The sequence below is a fragment of the Protopterus annectens genome, chromosome 7.part0 (genome assembly GCF_019279795.1).
Source record: "Protopterus annectens isolate FY-2018-M chromosome 7.part0, PAN1.0, whole genome shotgun sequence".
Lineage (NCBI taxonomy): Eukaryota > Metazoa > Chordata > Ceratodontiformes > Protopteridae > Protopterus > Protopterus annectens.
Window position 1 is genome coordinate 608,106,894 of NC_056739.1, and position 22,037 is coordinate 608,128,930.

General features: G+C 36.9%; 1 protein-coding gene across 1 annotated transcript in view; it reads left to right on the forward strand.

Annotated features, from left to right (window-relative positions):
• Positions 1–22,037, forward strand: part of LOC122806067 (GRIP and coiled-coil domain-containing protein 2-like) — a 1,105,805-nt gene that overhangs the window by 668,370 nt on the left and 415,398 nt on the right. The window contains exon 14 of the mRNA XM_044076306.1: positions 12,519–12,615. Within this exon, the coding sequence (XP_043932241.1) occupies positions 12,519–12,615 (97 nt within the window). The remainder of the gene's footprint in view (positions 1–12,518; positions 12,616–22,037) is intronic.

Genomic DNA, 22,037 nt, shown 5'->3' on the forward strand with positions numbered 1-22,037 from the left:
GCTATGAGCTTGTTTATAATGTGTTATGAGGTCATATTCTTTTGCTAGGTTAAGGTATGCAGCATGAACAGCTTGTCCATTGTCCATGGCCTACATAACCATTTCAAAGAAGCACACAAGACTGAGGAGATATGACCTGACATTACCAAATGTGAATTGTTGTTGGTTGAGCCTGATTAAATTCTTAATTTCTTGGTTGATGAGGTCAGTGATGATGCATTCCATCATCCCTCTCAACTGTACAGAATTCCTCGGTATTTCCCATTTTGTGGGGCAAAATAATAGGGTGCCACGAATTCCAGAGTGGCCTTTTCAAATCCTGACTTTGTTTTTTTTTGTTTTAGTTACATTTTTTAGTACAGATATGCCGTGGTGGTACAGCGGTTAGCATTGTCACCTCACAGCAAGAGGTTCTCCCGTTCGATTCTTGGCTGGAGCGCCTTGTGTGTGGAGCCTGCATGTCCTCCCCACGGTTGAGTGATGCTTAAAGACATGCAGGTAGGTGCGTGCATGAATGGGTGTGCCTTCTTTAAAGGTTGGGCATTAGACTGGCAACTCGGCACCGTAAAAATCCACTGCCAATCATTAGTGGACCGGAGTTCTGCTGTGGCGACCCTTAACCGGGAAAAGCCTAAAGATGATTATAGTGAACCCTGACATCATTGCGCACTGTGGTATATCCTGCGATGTCATCAACGTGCACGGGCATGCATCATGAGACTTTGCATCAGTGCCTGACTGTTAATACGAGGAGTGTGATTTGTGTGAAACTCGAAATATCATGTATTGCAGAAGTAGGTAGCTCAGTGCTTTATTCAGGGCTTCACCATTTCTTTCACATTTCATTTCCAAATTACAGTCAGTGCATTGCATGTATTCTCATGCCAGACCATCACATACTTCATATTTGTTCTCTATATATATTCATATATTCAGGTTCATAGGTTAGTACTAGGCTAACTGCCCTTTCAGGCCATTTTAATCCTAGCCAGTTACCCCATGTGAGAATCAAACCTTGCACCTTGTGTCTGTAAGGTAAACACATTAACTGTTATGCCAACCTCCCACCCCCAAATATTTGGAATTTCCTGTATTAGAACCCATGACCATCTGTAGTGCATCTTGCACTTACACCTGCTGCCACAGGAACAAAGTACACCTGCACCCTATTTTGATCCCAGGACCATTGCACCTGCTGAACAGTGCATCAACCCACCAAGCCACTCAGCTTTCACATATTACAAAGACTGTCTAGAATTGCAAATACTACAGCATACCTCATGGCGATTATAAGAAAAGCAAATCTTATGTCATCATCCCATAAGTTACTTGCATTCATCAGAGTGAAGTACAAACTGTCAATCTTGTCTTTTATCTCATTCTCGGTTTCGTACCTGCTCTGCATTTATTTATTGGAAATGATAAGCAGAATATAATGTTTTCAAAATGTTGACAAACCATTTTGGAAAAACTCCAACAGTTTGCAGAATTTGCCTCATGCAACACAGTGAAGCAAACGCTTGTATGTCTAGTGCATCCACACCTGACAGGATCACAAGCACCACCTTATTAAAGGAAACAGGTATCCCTTTGTGCAGTGCAGAACCAAATTTTAAGCATAGCAACTTATTTCATGTCATTGGCCTGCAGCAGCAATTCCTTCAGGGACGTCCCTGAATTGGGCTCAAAATGTTACTCAAGTCATTTCCTCCTAACACGTCTTAAAACTGGTAACTTTGGAAGAAATTGTGACAAATTATACTTAAATAATGATGGTGATTAGTTCAGAAAGTGCACATTAATTTATGATGCCTTTCAATGCAACTTTACCAGTTAGTAGTACTAATAACTTAAAAAAGGTTTGTGATTATTTCCTGATTTGTGCCTGATTCTGTAGCTCTAGCTATCAACATTCCAGATCCAAAATGTGGATTATGCAATACCTAATTATCTGTGCAGTTAAAATGCTTTCTTTCTAGTGCATTTAGTAATTTGCCTGTTTGGTGATTTGCAACTGCCTTCCATGAAGTCAGTAAAATATTTATGTATGTAGTTACAGGTGATCATTTTCTGAGTAATAAACATAACCACACCCTTCCATTACTGAGAGGCAAAGTGACGGAAGCACATATGTAATTATAACTAATTACTAATCCCATCCAGTATGCCGGAAAACCAGCATTAAAATGCAGCTCAGTGGTGCAAAATGTGCAGACCCCACATAAGGCAGAACCAGGTGTAAACAGAAAAAGGGAGAAAATAATCCAGCAGATATTGTCATTTTCCTGTTATTACTTGAAAAGTATTGTTAGCTAAAGGATAAAGCACATTTGGAACCAGACAGTTGAAACAATAAAAAATGAAATCCAAAGGTAACACCATGGACAATGCAACAAACTCCTTTAATAAAACAAATGAATCAAGAAATGTTAGTGCTTTCGCATTCTACTACTGAACGCTTCATCAAACATGTAAAACAGACCATTCTATTTGCATATAAATAGTAAAATGCATCCAATTACATTTCTCATTCAGTTAACGCACTCTAATGCTTAAAGTGACACTGTAATGAATACTTAAAGAATATTCAAAATATATCTAAAACAAATGTAATTGGATGCATTTTGCTATTTATATGCAAATGGAATGGTCTGTTTTATGTCTGATGAAGCGTTCAGTAGTAGAACACGAAAGTACTAACATTTCTTCATTCATTTGTTTTATTAAAGGAGTTTGCTGCATTGTCTGCATTGCCCGTGGTGTTACCTTTGGATTTCATTTTTTATGGTTTGGATTGTCTGGTTCCAAAGGTGCTTTATCCGTTAGCTGACAATACTTTTCATGTGTTGATATTTTTGGTTGTGCTAGAGGAACATGGCAGAAGGCATTAATCTGGAGCTCGATTATAATCCACGGCGTATAGTTGACAATGGAGCGAATGCTTTTGAAAGGTTGTTATACGCTACGAATAATCCACTGCTAACTATTGAAAGGACTGAGTTAGAAAATAAAAGAGGTGAGGACATTGCTAATGATGAATTTGTAAATGTCTTTAAGCTAACCAGAGACTTAGAGACTTTGTTGTTTAAATTAAAAAATATTCAATGGCAAAGGAAACATATGGAGGCATGTCTACAATTTAGAGTGGTTCCACGTGGGCTAAGAATTTTGAAAATGCCTACATATGGAACCACCTTTCCAGATTTTCTAACTAAGGGGCAGAAGTTAAATCTAGAGACCAGTTTTGGCTATTTGAAGTTAATGATTAAGCATTTTCTGCTGCAAGAAACGGAACTGGTAGTTAAATCTATTGAGTTGCAGCAATGGGCAATGTCAGTTATGCTTGTTGATAAGTATGATGCACTCATAAATAATTTAAATATGAATGTTTCGTTGCATGAGCGTAAACTGCTTCAGCAGAAAAAGAAAAAAATTGGAGTGGGACTGACGAGATTTTCGTATAGGCAATGCATTCACTTGGCCAAGAGAGTCAGCTAGAGCCACGCCTCATGCCACACCTGCTACCAGTATTGCCTTATCACAAGGAGGAGATCCCAAGGGAAATGAAGCGACAACATCATACGTAAGGGGCGGAACTTCTGCTTTTGCTGCCATACAGAATGGCATTAACACCCAGAAAAACAAACTTAATATACACTATCCAGGATTAGTGGCTGGGTCTTCCATTTCTTTGGATCCTGGAAATTATATTCACTGCAAACAACAAGTAAATACTAATGTGAATGATCCTGCATTTTTTATTCCTTTCCCCTGCCTTTCAAGGGACTGAGAATGCAACAGAGGAGTTCCAGCCGAGGAAGAAAAAGACGAAAGTTGTCATAGGATGGGAAATGCTAGTTGCATCAACAGAAGAGGACTTGGCAAACAGTGAGTGTGACTTAGTAGTTAATATTTCAAGTTACACTTTAACTAAAACTGAAAGATCTCTAATGAACAGTGGCTTATTGATTATACCCGCAAAAGACACAGACATTGTTGATTTTGTTATTGATATAAAATGTTTTTTTTTAAATGTAGCATTGAAACTTTTATATAATGGTGCCAATTCTTATAGTATGTTTAAATGACCTAGTACTTTTAACCCCCCCCCCCAGCCATCTGCTTTTGGAGGCATTTGAAAAAGCTTGTGAAAAAGATTTGAATGAGCTATATAATAATAATAGAAAATGTGATTTTCTTAATTTGGATAGAAATTAGTTCAAAGCATTAAGGGGTTTGCAGACCAATCAAAGCATTATTATTAGGCAGGCTGATAAGTGTGGGGGGGGTCTGTTGTTATTCTATATAGTGATAAGTATAAAGAAAAATGCTGTTAATGCTTAAAGATGTAACTACATACAGCTGTTTAACGCATGAACAACTTAATAAGCTGATACAAAATGTTCACAGTGACTTACATGATTTGCTTATGTGTAATGTCATTGATGCAGACTTATATAGATATTTCTTGATAGAGAATCCACATGTCCCTATGATTAGAGGTTTACCCAAAGTACACAAAATTATTGGTGATCCCCCACTGAGACCCATTGTCTCAAGTAAGGGTGGTTAACTGAATCCATTTCTATCTACATTGAAAAGAAATGAAAGTTGATTGTTAATAAGATTGTGACTATTACTTGTGACACACAATATTTTTTGGAGAATTTTTCAGCGTATGTGCATTCAGATAAATATAATCCTAATGTTTTGTTGGTCACCTTAGATGTTAATAACCTCTTCACAGCTATTCCTAATCAAAAGGGTCTTGGTTATATCAGATTGCTCTTGGGCAAGGAGGGGATTTCCATTGATAGCATATTAAGGATCACCCTTTTGTTAGATCTACTATGAAGTAAATAATGTGTTCTTTCTGATGATAAATACTTTTTACAAGTGAAAGGGGTAGCAATGGGCACCCCATGTGCCAATTCGTTTGCAAACTTAGTGATGGCACATTGGGAGGCTGAGTACATACATAAAACTGAGTATGCTAGTTCATCCCTTATTATACAAGATTTGTAGATGATGTTTTTATGGTTTGGGATGGACCATTGGATGTTTTTGAGACTTTTCTGGATTACATTAATGAGACCACTGATGTTTTAGAGTTTGTTGCTAATAGGTTTTATCATAATATCAACTTTTTAGATGTAAGCATTTGGAAGGAAGGGGAAAGAATAGAGACCGGGGATGTTTAGGAAGGAGTGCAGGAAGAATAATCTGCTACATCATGACAGTATGCATCCTGCCCGTGTCCACAGGAACACTGTATATGGTCAAGGACTCCAAGTCTCTAGGCTGACCACCTCAGATGTTGTATGTGATGAGGCCCTACAGAAGTTAGAAAGTGAATTCTCTCAGAGAGGATACAGATATAAAGAGAAATTTTTTGAGAGATGTAAGAGTTAATCACAGACATGGTAAGGGAAAACCTTTCTTTAAGAGAGATATGAATGCATTAAACCCCCCCCCCACATCAAATGTTAGAGCCTATTGGCCAGGATGTAAGGATGGTTATTCCCTATTCGAATACCAATAGAAAAATACATCATATTACTAGAAATTGGGGGATTTTAACTGCTGATGAGAGAATTGGAGCTATTGCTGGTGCTAAACCAAAATCCACATATAGAAATACTAGATCTTTGAAAAGACTATTATGTTATGAGAGGAACAATCAAGTTAAATTACGGTCAAATTGAAAAGGGACTTTTCCATCTAGAAATTGCAATCATTGTAGTTATATGTTGAATGAAGATACTTTTGAGCATCCAGCTACACGTAAGATATATGGATTTAATCATTACGCTGATTGCAAGACACGTGATTTAGTGCATTTAGCCATTTGCAGCAGATGTCCATGCTTCTGTGTAGGGAAACCAATAGAACCTTGCGAGAAAGGGTAAGGGAACATCTTTATGCGTTGAATAAGGAAGACACGGCAAACGCTTTAGCTCGTCATATTTTGGATACTGACCTTTCTCATAAGTTTAAATTTCTGGTGCTAGAGTTAATGGGTAAAAGACTTAGGCTGGGTGACCTTAAGAATCAAACGGAACAAACAGAAGTTAAAGATCATCAGGTTGCAAGCAGATAAGGGGTATGGACTCAGTGACAGAATTTCCCTTAAACCTTTTTTGATTGCTAAAAACCATTAAGCATTGATGTATGCTGTTAGTTTTGTTTTTAATTGCATGCTTTAGTATGCATGTTTTTGATATATAGTTTTACCTAATATACATATATATATATTTTTCACATAACATGTTTTATAGAATGATGTAGTTGTTATTAGGTTTTATGAATGGAAAGGAGTTATATAATAGGACATTATACGATTGTGTTTTTAGATATATTTTGAATATTCTTTAAGTATTTATTACAGTGTCACTAAGCATTAGAGTGAGTTAATTGAATGAGAAATGTAATTGGATGCATTTTAGTATTTATATGCAAATGGAATGGTCTGTTTTATATGTCTGATGCAGCGTTCAGTAGTAGAACGTGAAAGCACTAACATTTCTTGATTCATTTGTTTTATTAAAGGAGTTTGCTGCGTTTTCTGCATTGTCCGTGGTGTTACCTTTGGATTTCATTTTTTATGATTTTCCTGTTATTGCTGCTGTTTGCAGTTTCTGTCTGTTTTCAGTAATGGGATATCAATTTTCTGCCATATCTTCAGCTGTCTACCTTTTCAAAAGCCAATTATCCAAAGAGGTAGTTAGGAATAAATGCTCCAAATCAGAGACACTTTTATTCATATGTGTCATTCATTCCAAACTCTGTTACTGCATTATCTGAGGTGTAGAAAGTTTATGAAAACAATTACTGATGCTCTAGTTACTTTGCTTCTCACTCATTTGCTAAGAAGTAATGCATTTCAGTTTTAGGAAGGAGAGAACAAAATTAGGGAGCAAAGTCAGGGACGACCCTGAAAATCAATGGCATTTTACAGCTATAGCCATTTCTAACAGCTGTTGTTTGGCTTCTTATCTTCACTTACTGGTTACATTTATAACAAGCTGCTAATGAAGATAGCTGAAGACAGAGGACTAAACCTGTCCACAACATTTTGAGATACTTAATTACATTACCCACTTCTTGTTAGTCAGCATACTATTTCATGAATGGAAAAAAAACAGCCAACCCCATTGTATATGTGCTTGCAATTATTTTCTTTTTAAATGGTGTAATAACCAACCTTTCTACCTCAAAATGTATGCATTTTTAAATATGAATGCATGCATCTTGCAATGCTTAATATTCTCTCTCTATCTCTCTCACCTATTTCTCCCTGTTGCTGAGGAGTAGGAGTATAGCACTCCCTCGTGGATGAAATGCCAGACAGTGGAGTGGATCCCTGATCCTGCTTGACTCACATTCACTAGGTGTTCAATAAAACCAAGGAGAAGAGCTTCTGAGCTGCACGCAGGACAGTTTCCTGGAGCCCTTCATCCCTGTTAGCAGTCTTCCACCAGAAGGGAGCCCAAGGAACCTGGAGTATTCTAAATGATGGACAGAAACAAACCAAGATAAGAAATGCTTGGAAAAACAACCAGGAGTAAAGGATATTGGGATACCTGGCATAAATTATCTAACAAGGTATATTTTTCTGAGGCATTTGAGCGTATTTGTTACAAGTGCAGATGCTAGATAATGCATCATATAATAATTTTTTTTTATTTACATTTAGAAGTTTCAAAACTTCGATCTTATGGTCTCGACCATAAGAAATTTGAAGTTTTAAAACTTCAGAATTTAGAGGTAGACCCATATCTATATGTATATATCTATATCTATCTATATAGATGGGTCTACTTCAGAATGTAGACCGTTCAGAATGCCGACTTTCATATAATCAACATTCCGAAAGACAGACATCCTGAAATAGCACCATTTACCTACCTGTAAACACAGTAAAACAAGCCCCCCTGCACCCCCCACACCCCCTGCTACTTAAATATTCTCACTACGAGATCGCTCTACACTGTAGTGTGATCTTTGCTTTCATTTGTCGGCCTCTGAAACGTTCGCTCATATGGTGTCGGCCATATGAGTATCAAACATTTGAAAGTTTGAACAAATGAAGGGCTCCCATATATATATATATATATATATATATATATATACATATATATATATATATATAGATATGTATATATAGGGGTCTACTTGAGTTGACCGAGATGCCACTTTGCTGACACGCAGAAGACCGAGACCAAACGACTGAAAACGAAGGTGATTGACAAGGTGAAATCCCGACAGCCGAAAGACCGACATGGGGAACGTGTGAGCGCGACTCGGTAAGTGTGCGATAGTGAGGGATTTAGGGTTAGGGAGCGGACAGATAAGTGTGTGATAGTGAGGGATTTAGGGTTAGGGTGCGGGAAAGGTGAGTGTGCGGTAGTGTCGGACTTACGGTTCGGGTAAGGTAAGTGTGTGATAGTGACGGAGTGTATTTTAGGGGCGGGTTAAGTGAGTTAGGGTTAGGGTGCGGGAAGGGTGAGTGTGCAATAGTGACGGGCTTTATGTTTTAGGGTGGGTTAAGTGAGTTAGAGTTAGGGAGCAAGTAGGGTCAGTGTGCGATAGTGACGGACTTTAGGTTTAGGGGTGGGTTAAGTGAGTTAGGGTTAGGGTCTTGGTAGGGTAAGTGCGGTAGTGTCGGACCTTAGGGTTAGGGTTTGGGTTAAGGTTAGTGGATATGTAGTTGTGTGTAATGTGTAGTTTACGTTTTGTGTGTCGGTGTTATGGTGTTTGGTTTTGTGAGTTGTCGGTATTGTGAGTTGTCGGTCGTTTGGTCACGGTCTTCTGCATGTCGGCGAAGTGGCGTCTCGGTCAACTAAAGTAGACCCATATATATATATATATATATATATATAAGTAGAAATAAATATATATATGTGTGTGCATGTGTATGTATGTATATATATATATATATATATATATATATATATATATATATATATGTATATATATGTATATTTATGTATTTACTTATAGATAGATAACGAGAAATGGATATATAATATAGTATTCTTTTGATATCAATGAACTTGCAGACCTTTTTCATCCACTATGACACCCAGGACACAACGGTAAGAGTAAATACAATGTATGTATAGAATATTTTAGTGTAATAAACATACCTTTCAACCTTTTAGTGCAGGAAATCTGGACAAAAACTGAAATAATGAGGGGAAAAAGGACCAAAAATAAGGACATATTTTAAAGACTGCTCATATAAACTTAAATATTTTCTGAAATTTGTGTTAACATACATTTTCTTCAGGATATGAAGTCTAAAACTCAAATGAATGTCATTATTTAGTGACTTCAATCCCCAGTGATTTGCCAGAAAACCACTATTTTTTATGCGGAACAGACCAACATTATGAGGCAAAAAATCTGCACATTCTGTGAAAATCTGGACATTTGGGAGGTATGCTGATTTTAACTCTAATTTTAGGTCTGTCCATCTTAGTCCCTCCTGAAATTGGTGACTTTTGGAGAAAATATGGTGAATTGCACTTAATAAATAATGACAATAATTAGTGATATTGACTTCTTATACTTCAGAAAAATGTATATTAATTCACATTCTCTTATTCTGTCAACATCTCAAGATAATAGTACTAATAGTTTAAAAGTGTCCCTGGTTGTCCCCAATTATTTCTGGATTCATCCCTGATTCTGTTGAAATGCATCCCTCATTGATTCAGTGCTATGTGTGGAACACTACCGCTCATACTTTTGAACAACTTACTAACAGCTTCACTTGGTATCCCACAATTCCATCGGAGTGGGTGGGGGCTACATAATTATGCACGCATATTTTATGTTAACCAACATCCAGATTTTTGGCCAGTTGTATCTACTTTTCATAGGCCTTTGTACAGATTTTTGATGTTTTCAGGTTGAGGGGTATGCATACCATGTCTTTGCAGACAACACTATTGAGGCTTACAGGTCTGTAGTTGCTTGGGTCACTGATGGTGCCACACCCTTAAGAAAGGGCATTGCCATTGCAGTGTGCCACTGTTCAGGAACATAAATTGTGTGAAGCCTTAGGTTGAACAACCTGAGAATGTTGACAAGGGCCTGCTTGACACTGATAGCATAGAGTGTTGTTGTTGTGACCCTTTGAAGAATTGTTTTTGGTCTTGGAGAACACTTTAAGGGTACTGTCCTTGGAAATAGTTTGGGGAGTGATTCTGGTATGTTTGGGAGTGGGAATGATAGATTTAGGGGAAAAGTTTGTTGCAAACTTGTAAGCCGATATGTTGGGATCATGTTCAGATTAGAATAGGAGGTGCCATTATAGATGAGCTCTGGGTAGTGATTTGAATTATTCCATAGTTTTCTAACATAGTTGAAGAGGTCCTTATAATTATCATTAGGCTCAGAAGCAATCCTGTATTGATGGCAGGCTTAGCTGGTGTTAGTATCTGCCTCCAGTTTCTTGGTGAAGAATTTATCTTCTCATTTTGATGAGAGGTTTGACCTTACAGGGTAACGTAAACAGTTTCTTCCTTCTGTTATAAAGTTTATTTCTGTCTACTGACAACCAAAGAACTTTTGTTACTGAATATGCCTCTTTATTTAGTCCTGGTGAGGGCAACTCTATCAATGCATTTATCTAAATGCGCATAAAGATCCTTAACATAGGTGACTGCATATCCTGGTCTCATTTTCAGGTTAGAAAAGGAAGGCCTTTTAACCCTTGCTTTGGATTTTATTTGGAATATTCAGCAGATACCCTATTATTTATGAATAAATGGCTTGATTTTAAGCCCTGTCTTTCTAAAGTACAGCCAAACAATCTACTTAAGCTGTACTGACAAGGTCAGAAAAAAGGAGAAATGTGACAAGTCTACGGGGTTTGGTTTTATTGGCCTCTCCTGAATGTGCCTATAAATAAAAATTAAAAAGTCATGGACATGCAGAAGCCATGTAACTAAACCACACTGTTATGTTCTTAAGGAGCTGTTTGCGTCTGTCTTATGGATCTCCACTATGGAAGGTTTAAAGTATTACATAGTGAAGACTGTAGCTTGGCCGAACCTTTCTTGCAGTTTTTACCGCATGGTTTGTCTGTGAGACCTTTTTGCCCTTCAGTTTGAATATAATTGTAAAAGATTAGTATTTTTTGAAGTCTGAGTACAAACCAAAACAACAACAAACGCTCCATGTGTCCTAAAACAAAACATCTCAAAACGAAAAAAGCACTCTATATTGCAGATGGAAATGTTTTATGTTTTACTTAGCATTTTTTTCCCAGTATGGGCTTCATCAGAGTAAACAGAAACACAAAATGCACATCTTTGCATATAAACTTAATTAGTTAGCCGACTAAAGCACGAGCATTGAGTTAGAGACATTTACTAAACAATTAAATTAATTGTAAATGCCTTAATACAAAACAGAATCCATATATAGTCAAACCCCTAAATTTATAATAACTTGTTTAACCTTCTGTTTTTTTAAAAAACATGTTGTTAATAGTCCCATCTAACCCAGGATACTTAGCCTACAATATTAACTGCCACAGTTTCTCTTTGTTCAGCTATATTTTTAAAATCCCTTTTGTCCATATTTTTATATACTTGCTCTAATCCAAAAAATATTTTTTTATGTTCTGGAAAATCAACCAAATGCCTGTACAGTGTATTGTTAATTATGAATTTTAATATCATTAAAATGTTGTAAAACACCAAGGCTCGCATTGAAAATTGGCACAGAGGAGGTTTATTCAGGCCATGATTAAGATAGATGTAAAATAACAGAAGCCTTCTCCACTCTTTTGCATGCCCTGTAGTTGACCATCAGCAGCTCTGTTGCACCATTTTACCTTTATGTCTCCATTACTATCTTACAATATTGGGTTCAGGACTGTACCAGTATTGGGAAGGGAAGTCTGACAGTATCACATGAGCTGTTCTGCACCTGGAGGATTTTTTTTGTATGCCTTAATTGTGTGGATCTGCTGACATCTTGTGCATTACTGAACATAATGTCAGCTCTGTTTCCTTCTTTCAGTGCTAAAATACTAACAGCAGTCTATTGTGTGTTTATGGCACCTTCCCCTTCACTAGAGAATATCTGAGCTATAAAACCTCCCTCCCTCTCAGAGTGGGCAAACAGGCAAAGCAACTCCCTTCCACTCCGCCATTTGGCTCTTCCAACACAAAATTATAGAAGGTGTCTTGCAGGTGACAGAGAGAGAGAAGGTAGGTTGATTAGAGATTTTAATTGGACCAGGTGGACCACATATTTTTTATTTTATTTTATTAATTTGTTAACCATGTACACCCAGTGGACTCAATCACAGCTTGATAGCAGTCTGGTTAAGTCAGTTACTGAGAATCACACAGTAAGCTAATGGAAGATAAGAGAATTAACCAAGAAGTACATGTCAAAGCTCATTAATCACTCATAATCTTAAGTCTGTCTGTTGTTTTCCCATGGAGCTAATATCGCAATCACTGTAATTGTGTTTTTTGTTTTTTACTGTGTAGGTTGCATGGAGAGAGACAACATTTGATGGAGAAGCAGAAGGAAAATGGTCAGGATGTACATCAACTGCAGCTCCAGAGAAGCATCACGACTGGCTCAGTGAGTGCTACTTATGGTTTCCTTACACTGTGTTATGTTATTAATACGTTATAGCATGATATAACTTATATATTTGTATATCTTTTCTATATTGAAACTGCCTATGGCAAAAGCACAGCAAACTAATTAGTAAGAAATTAAATAAATAAAATAAATGTTGATAAGTAAAATAACTATTTAAAAATGTAGTGCTCAGAAAACAGAGTTGCTACCTCTGCCTGGCCCATGATAGCCCCTCCTAAAAAGAAGGTTTACTGTGTTGGCTACTTTATACTCTGCCATAACATGAGGCCGAATATGCAGAACATTGTAGGCTTTCATTCCCAGTCAAAAATGGGTGCATTCCATAGATAAAAGAGCAATCAGTCTACATCTCATTGATGATTGGTCCTGCCCTGTGATGACTTATGATGTCATCTGTGTTGCAGTATGAGGTAAGGCAGAGTAGGACTGAACATCCAAGAGGAAGGGTACTGCAGATGGAAGGCAGGAATACCTGCTGTGTTACTGCACGTACTATAGGACCAAAGGGGAGGTGGGTGAACATATTAGTTTGAGCATTTTTTTCTGAAGGTGGCCGAACCGATGGGATTTTCTTTTTTCATTTATTCTCCAAAAGATAGATCATTCTTAGTGTCTACATCATCAGGAGTCATACAGACCAAGTGCCATGCTAGTATCCTCTTCAGTTGTTTTAATGGATATGTTCATGTCTCAAGTCATTGACTCTTTCAGACGTCTTGTGCTGTCTAGACTCTTTGCTCTAACTAGCAGTTAGCACAAGAATGTGCCAGTGTTCAGTGACAAATATTATTATTATTATTATTACTAAGTGGCTAACTGCCCAAACCACATTTTTATCTACCCATCAACAGTTGTGTATCTACTGTTTTAGGCCCTTATGTAACATGTCCATCTGTTCATATTTCTGTATGTAAATACTGCTACTGCCTTCTGGTGCTCGTCAAAGCTCAAAGCTTTTCATTCTTCCCACCCTTTTAATGTAGTGCCCAGAAACCCTTCAGTACCTTTCTGTTTCCTCATTTATATTTTTCCTGCAATGAATGATGAAGGTCCCAACCATCATTTTTTCTTGTTCAGATCTCTGATCTGATATTTTTGTATCACCAATTATTATACATTATGGGCATGTGTCCTGCTCAGTTAATGAAGTACTGTAAAGTACACTTACAGCTAAGGCGATACTCTTTTCCATTGAGTTACTGATTAGAGAAATGTCTGTATGAAGAGCAAGGGTCAGATGTACTGCAAAACTGCATAAACAAATTGGTTAAGTAATCCCATTTTGACCAATTATTGGCCCTAATCGTAGAAAATCAAGGACAACATGGAGTGCTGTATCTGGCTTGAATATAACCTGTCAGTCACAGATGGCAGAACAGAGTTTTTGACCTGACTCTTAATCATGACAGTACCTGAATAAAGAGTAAACTTGCTAGAACTATGCCTTTCAGTATCTAATAAAAAAACTTCTGCTTCAGTGGCTTTGTCTGGATTTAAATGTATCATGAAACCCTTTTTATAACTTTACATTTAATACACAAATCAGAGTAAGCTGTAAAAAAGAAACATTTACATTGTTTCCAGAGATAGTTTGAGACAGCTACACACAGCACTGCCATTATAAGTGAACACAGAAGCAAAGGACCAAGGGTATTAAGCATAGGTTGAGTCATATTATGGAGAGTCAAGGGCAGTTCATGTTATGCCATTTTGGGGTATTACAAATTAAAAAATAAAATGAAGCATTTGAAGTGGTACTGAGGCATTAGTACTGTTAGCTTCTTTGTATAATTTTCATTTAACTAGTCTGTTAATGTCTGTCTTTCCTCTAGATGAGAAGAAGGTATACTGCATACATTGAGACATAGCAACTGTCATTTTACAAAGATAGAAAACCTTTTACAGATTAAATTGTTGCCTCACTTGCTCCAGGCATGTAAAAAAGTCCACTGGTAACAGTACTCAACTTTGTAGTTTATGACATTTTCTGTCTTCAAGAGGCTTTCTAACCTCATTATATTGCTGTTAGGAAGTATCCAGCTCTAGAAGTAGCAGACTGCTGCATTTTTCAGAAAGGTGTGTATGGCATACATTTGTGCATTTAGTTTTACATTCCTGTTGTGGTAGAGCTGTGCTGCACTACATTCACTCAGGGCATTTCTTTGCATATTCTTGACTGCCTTCTCTCAGAGGTCCATCTGAAGTACTGATTGTTTGATACTTCTCCCAGTCACTGGACCTATGTCAGGCATTCTGTTATGTAGCAAAAACAGCAGCAAAGCAAATACCACAGCGAACAAAGACCAGGAACCCAAGGAATAAAATGTATTCCTCCCTGACGTTTCGGCATACACTGCCTTCTTGGAGTACACAGTTACTTCACATCACACACTTGGTTTTATATACACTACTAAATAAGCAATTAAACAATAAAGTCATCAGGTAATACCATCAAACACTTAAAAATATTTAAAGTAATACATGTCAATTAAAATCAACATTCATACCCTTTGGAAACAAAAGTATCAAGCTTTAATATATACACTGCTTCTTTATAAAGAAGTTTATTCTTGCTGATGCCCCCCCCCAAAAAAAAAACACACTGTACTTTTTCTAAAATTGTAGTTTGTAAACCATGAACAGAACTACCATGTGCTTGCAAAAAATGTTGTGCCACTGAACTCTGTTCCTTTTTATTTAATATATCACAAACATGTTATCTAACTCCCTTATCTGTGTTATTCCTATCCCCTCTTTATTTCTCCTGGTTCTAATTCTAACCTTTCAGAAATACAACCCTCTCTACTATCTCAACTCATACTTTCTCATATTCTGTCTATTATACTCCTACTCCTCTTACAATGGCTTCCTACCATACTACCCAGCTCTTAATCTCACTTCTACTTCTTTCCACCCTATGCTCAATGTACCTCCTGTCCTACTTTGAAAAACCACTTTATGCACAACACTGCCACCCTAGCAAACACACAACAAGATTTCTCCTTCCACCTATACCATTCCCAAATATTTCTTCTACCCCTAATTATCATTTACCTAAATTCCATAGACTCTCACACCTCAACTATGCAGTGCATTCTGAGAACAAAACTAAAATACAAACCCTTCTAATGATTAACCTCTTTAACAAACCTACTAATCCTTCACTCCTAGATGGAGATATCCACCTAACGCTGGTGCTACTTGCCCTTCTCCCCTAGTGTCTACACCTAAACCTAATAACACCTTCTTAATAGGCCATCTTAATATCCAAAGCATAAACAATAAAATACCATACCTGCATGCCCTCCTACATACTCAATCATTTGATATTCTCTGCCTCTCAGAAACCTGGTTAAAACCTACTACCAAAGACACTGAAATTATTCCCCAGGGCTATAATATAGTAAGACTCGACCGTTCCAACCGTAAAGGTGGTGGTGTTGCCATCCTTTATAAAAATCATCTAAATATCACTACTCTTCCAAACTCTCCAACTCAAGATAACAAAATAGAAGTAATCACAGCTAAACTTCAATTAAATTCCAAAAAATCCCTTTATATCATCTGCATGTACCTGCCTCCTGGTAACAACATACCTATCCTTGAGAATTATCTCAGTTGGGTATCAGCTACTTATCCACAAGAAACTATTATACTAGGCGACCTTAACATAGACTGGAATAGCATAAATGCTGAAAACCCTTCATCTCATATTAACCTTCATAGCTTTACCCAAACTATAACCTGTACAACCAGGCAAAATAAACATAGTAATAGAGAAAGCATCCTAGACTGGATACTTATAAACAGAGTTGAACATAACTACAAAACAGGAACCCTGCCTGATGATGTTAGTGATCACTCTTTAACCTTCATAACTAGGGAAAAGACTGATTGTACTATACCCCATATTACAAGGAAAGTACGCTCCATCAAAAATTTTATTCCTGACCTATTTCAGACGGAACTTGGTTCATGTAACTGGAACGCCTTAAAAACGCTTCCTCTTGAAAATGCAGTTATCCACTTTAATACAACTTTTTTATCTATTCTTGATAAATATGCTCCTGAACGTAGCATTAGAATTAAACCCAATTCAGCCCCCTGGCTCTCCCATGAAACAAAAAAACTTATTCTTACTAGAAATAAAGTCTGGGCCTCATGGAGATCCCACAGAAATAACCCTGACCTTCTACACTTCCGTCAGCTTAGAAATTTAACTAAAAAGGCAGTAATAGCTGACAAAAAGAAATTCTACCTTGAACTACAGCAAACACACCTAAATAATTCTAAACTCTTTTGGTCCAAAGTCAATAAGCTCCTCTCCCCAGGAACCTCTAAAACACCTTCCCCTATTAATGCTGACCCTCTTTCCCCCCAACAAACTGCAGATGCTTTTAACTCTTTCTTCACTGATACTATACAAGCTCTAGCTAAACAGCTAAATGCCAACAACTTCTGCCTACCAAGCAACATAACTAACACCTCCTCTAAATTCTCACTACAACCTATCTCTACAACGTTCATTTATAGACTCCTTCTTAAACTAAAACCTTGCACCCCCTCTGCTGACAAGCTCCCTTCACTATTTCTACAAAAGGCTGCCAAAGTTATCGCATATCCTATATCTATTCTCATAAATAGGACCATCAAAGAAGAAATCATCCCTGATATCTGGAAAGCATCTCATATCATCCCACTTCATAAAGGTGGAAATTCCAACGACTATTCAAATTATAGACCGATTGCTCTCCTTTCACCCTTGGCAAAAATTCTAGAAAAATGTATTCATCATCAACTTGTACAATATCTCTCTCTCCACAATATTATAGCAGACTGTCAACATGGTTTTAGGCCATATCACAGTACTACTACTGCCTTGCTCTCCTTTGTAGATACCATTAATCAGAACCGTAATAACAACTTACTCTCTTCTGCCCTCTTCATTGACCTCTCTAAAGCATTTGATATGGTCAACCACACGTTATTACTTAAGACTCTTGAATCACTCTCTTTCGATTCCTCAGCCATTACATGGTTCAATTCCTATCTCACAAATAGAAAACAGGCAGTTCTATGGGATAACCATATTTCCTCTTACTTGCCTGTTTCCATTGGAGTTCCTCAAGGCTCTATCCTTGGCCCACTTCTCTTTTCCCTCTTCATTAATGATCTGCAAACAACAATCCCTCAAGCTACATGTATTCAATATGCTGATGATTCTACACTCATCTGCTCAGCATCTTCCACTTCAGAACTAATCTCACTTACCCAAAATGTCTTTAATACTGTAGAGACATGGTTCTCCAGTCGTCTCCTCTTACTAAATGCCAAAAAAACTAAACTTCTTCTCTTTACCCCCACTTCCAGGACCTCCCCCTTAAACTTTAATATCTCCTGTAACAGTGCTACTGTCATCTCACCTGACGCTACAACTAAACTGTTAGGTATTACCATTGATAATAATCTCTTTGACCAACACATTAACAATTCCATAAAACTAGTCAACAGAAAAATAGGATCTTTGTATCGAATTAGACCATTTCTTACACCAGCTACTAGAACTAAGATTGCTCGTTCCCATCTTATTTCTACTCTTCTTTATGCCTCACCCATCTTTACAAACCTCAAGAAAAACAACCTTAACAAATTAGCTAGCTGCTACAATAGCATTGCTCACTTCGCTGCTGGTAACCCCTATAGAACCCATCATTGTCTTAACTTGAAACAACTAGACTGGCTTGAAATTCAAAACTATCTTACTATCCATCAACTCATTCTGGCCCATAAAATACTGTACCAACCAAATAACACTCCTGTACTCTCACAACTCTTAATCCCTTATAGCAATCTTAACTCTCTCCGCTCTTCGAGTAAACTCTTGACTACTTCTATAAAATCTAATAATACTGCTGGTAACTCCCTCTTCACCAATTCTGTTGGTACTAAATGGAATTTGTTACCTACTAGCATAACAATGATTTCTTCACTGCCTCTTTTCAAACAAAACATTAAACGACACCTCCAAAACCACTGGCTTTGTTCCTGTAGTAATCCTGATTAACCTTGCACTACTACTTCTTATCTCAAACCATCTCTCTTACTCTTCTATTACTCTTTTCTCCTTTTATCATTTCTCTTCTCCCTTTTCATCCCCACCCTGCTTCTTTCCCTGCTAACTTTCTTAACCTACTTTCTCCACCTCTTGCCCTTTTCTCCCTACCCCACTCCTATTGTTCCACTTTCTTTACTTATTATCTTTGCATCCTGATCTCTAAGTATGTTTAATTTCCTGTATGATGTTGTATGGAATTTCTCTGTGTGTGGTACTAAGTAATTAATTTTAGACTAACTTGTTTGAAGATTTTTAGAATTTTTGCTGTTTTTTACTAACCTTTTCCTAATTGGCTTATCATCTATGTTGATTTTTATGTATATATACATTTTTTACTTCTGTGGAGCTTTTCTCCTCGGGCCTCTACTGAAAATGGAAATATGTTCAGCTAGACTAGCCCGGTCAACAAATGTAAAATAAATAAATAAATAAAATAAAATAAATGTTCTAATACCCTTATTTTAAAAGCCCTTTTGGACTCACCCACATAAAACTTATTGCAGGGACATCTGATGGCATAAATAATGCTCTCAGTGTCCCACCTATAATTCCCACAAACTTCAAATCTTCGACCATTTAAGAGCCCAGAATAAGGCACAATAAATTTGCATGATGTACATTTGCCACATCCTACTGTCCCTTTTATTCTTAGTGACTCATGTAAGACCTCCTTGGGTCTGCAGAACCTATATTTCACCAACAAGCTCTTAATATTCCTACCCACTCTATATGAAGCAACAAGTTTATTGGGCATCCATAAACTTCCAACCTTTAAATTTGATAACAGTTGCCACTGTGTTTGTACTATCTCATAAAGCCTATTGCTAAATCCACTATATGTGGTTACAAAATACATTTTACAACCAGATTCAGTGTTGTTATTTAATTTGGAAACTCCCTTCCATTTTCTATTATTGTTTCCTATATATTCTTTATTAAATCTAGACCATGCCTTAGCAATTATATCTTCACCATAACCACGCTTTCTGAACATCTCAAAAGTATAACCTATCTCCCTTAAAAAATCTTGTTCATTGCTGCATCGTCTATAAAGACGTATGCATTCACCATAAGGTAAGGCATCAATCATATGCCCAGGATGACAACTTGTTGCTTTCAAATAATATATATCCACCTGAAATTTCCTATGTACTTTTGTAGTTAGTGTTCCATCTTCCTTAAGTAACACATCTGCATCCAAAAAGGATACCCTCTTCCCTATTTGGATGCCATCAAATGTAAAATTAAATCTTTTTACTTGTAATTCATCCAAAAAATTCTGCACTTCCTGTTCCCCTCCTTCACATAAAAAAATTAAATCATCAATAAATCTAAAATAACATTTAACATATTGGCAAAAAAATCTTTTCCTATAAACATATTCAACTTCAAACAAGCCCATAGTTAAATTAGCATATGAGGTGGCAAAAGCCGCCCCCATAGCTGTTCCACATTTCTGATGATAAACTTGGCAATCAAACTCAAAATAATTATTCTTCAAACAAAAATGTACTAAATCTACAATATATTCTGTAGTGGGTGACTCCCCCATGAAGAATCTGATTGCCTCAAGGCCCTGGCAGTGTTTAATGTTAGTATATAAACTTTTCACATGTAGAGTCACCCAATACATCTTATTAGTCCATTGTACGGTCCTTAACTTGCTTAAAAAATCAAAAATATCTTTAACATAAGCAGGTCATAAAACTACCTTGGGTAGCAACAGGAAATATAGCAATTGTCCCAAATTGTAAGTGAAATAGTTTCTACCTGAAACTATAGGGCGCCCCGGAGGGGCCTGTATATTTTTGTGAATTTTAGGTAAACAGTTGAATGTGGCAATACTATGACAGTTCATAGTTAGCTTCTTCTGAACATCATCAGCAGTTAAGTAACCTAACCTGACGCCTTTATTAAGTAAAGATTTGAATTCAACTAAGGCTCCCAAATAATGACTTGTGTCTACCTTTGAATACGTTGAATTGTCATCCAAATGTTCATGGCACATCTTTAAATACTGGGATATATGCATCACAACTAGTTTGTTTCCCTTGTCAGCAGGTTTAAAAACCAGCTGTTCATTTTAGTCATATTTAATAATGCTGACCACTCTTCTCTAGTTAAATTGTAAACAATATTCTGTTTTTGATTTAAAAACATATTTAATTCGGTTTCAGCAAAAAAATCTACTGTTTTATGAAAACCTTTCAAAAAACCTGGAACATAACTGCTGTGTGTTTTGACACAGCTAGTATCAAATAAGCTGTTTGTATTGTATTCATCATCAGAAGCACAGGAAAAATAATTCTCTTCCATACTAGAATCACTGGCACTAATACATTCATGTTGTTTACTGCTATTTAAATTATTAAACATACATTTCAATTGTAATTCCCTAACCAGTCCAAAAATGTCATTTTTCACTTCATATAGCTTAGGAACAACAGTGGGAACAAACTTCAGACCACAGTTCAACACAGAATGTTCACTGCTTGAAAATGTATACTCGGACAAATTGACAACATGACCAAAATTCTCACCACTTGGTTTGTTTGTAGTAATTCTTTTGGGTGGGATCGGAATGCCCTTGGTTTGGAAACGGGTTCTCTCTCTGCCTCTTTCTGTTTGGTGGTTCTTAATTTCTGCCATTCGGCCCATTCCGAAAAGTCTGATGAAATTCTGCAGGTTTTTGTGCCCTTGGCAGTTCTGGATATTCATCCCCTTCATGTTGTTGATCTTCCCCTATTTATGTATTATAAGTAGTACCAACAGAAGAATAGGAATGCCATTCCTCACCTTGTTCACTTCCTTGAAACCACACATGACCTCTGTTTGCTTTCCAATTGATTCTTCCCCCAAAGGCAGTACCATTGTCATAGTCCCTGGTATCTCTGACTAACTTTTTCTTTTTTCTCTACAAGACTTCTTCCTCAAATGGTTTTAATTTCAAGTTAATGTCTATAAGCAGCTTGTCTGCAGATTCATAGCCAGACGTACAGACTAATTTGTTGCACATGCTGCTAATTTCAGTTCGTAGCTCTGTTTGTTTCACCCTATCTCTCTCTACAAGGATAGAGATCCACTCTAATGTGCATTTATGTGCTGCTGCAACACAGCGCTTATAAAACAACTTGTCAATTTCATTCTTTAAATCAAATGGTGTAGCAGGGTCTTTATAAGCTCTAAGACGTCTAGGAGTTATATCAAGTTCTAAGTACTTAGTCAGGCTCTGAATATTAAAAAAAACTGCAGTTTCTTTTCTCATTTCTGGATATACAGCATT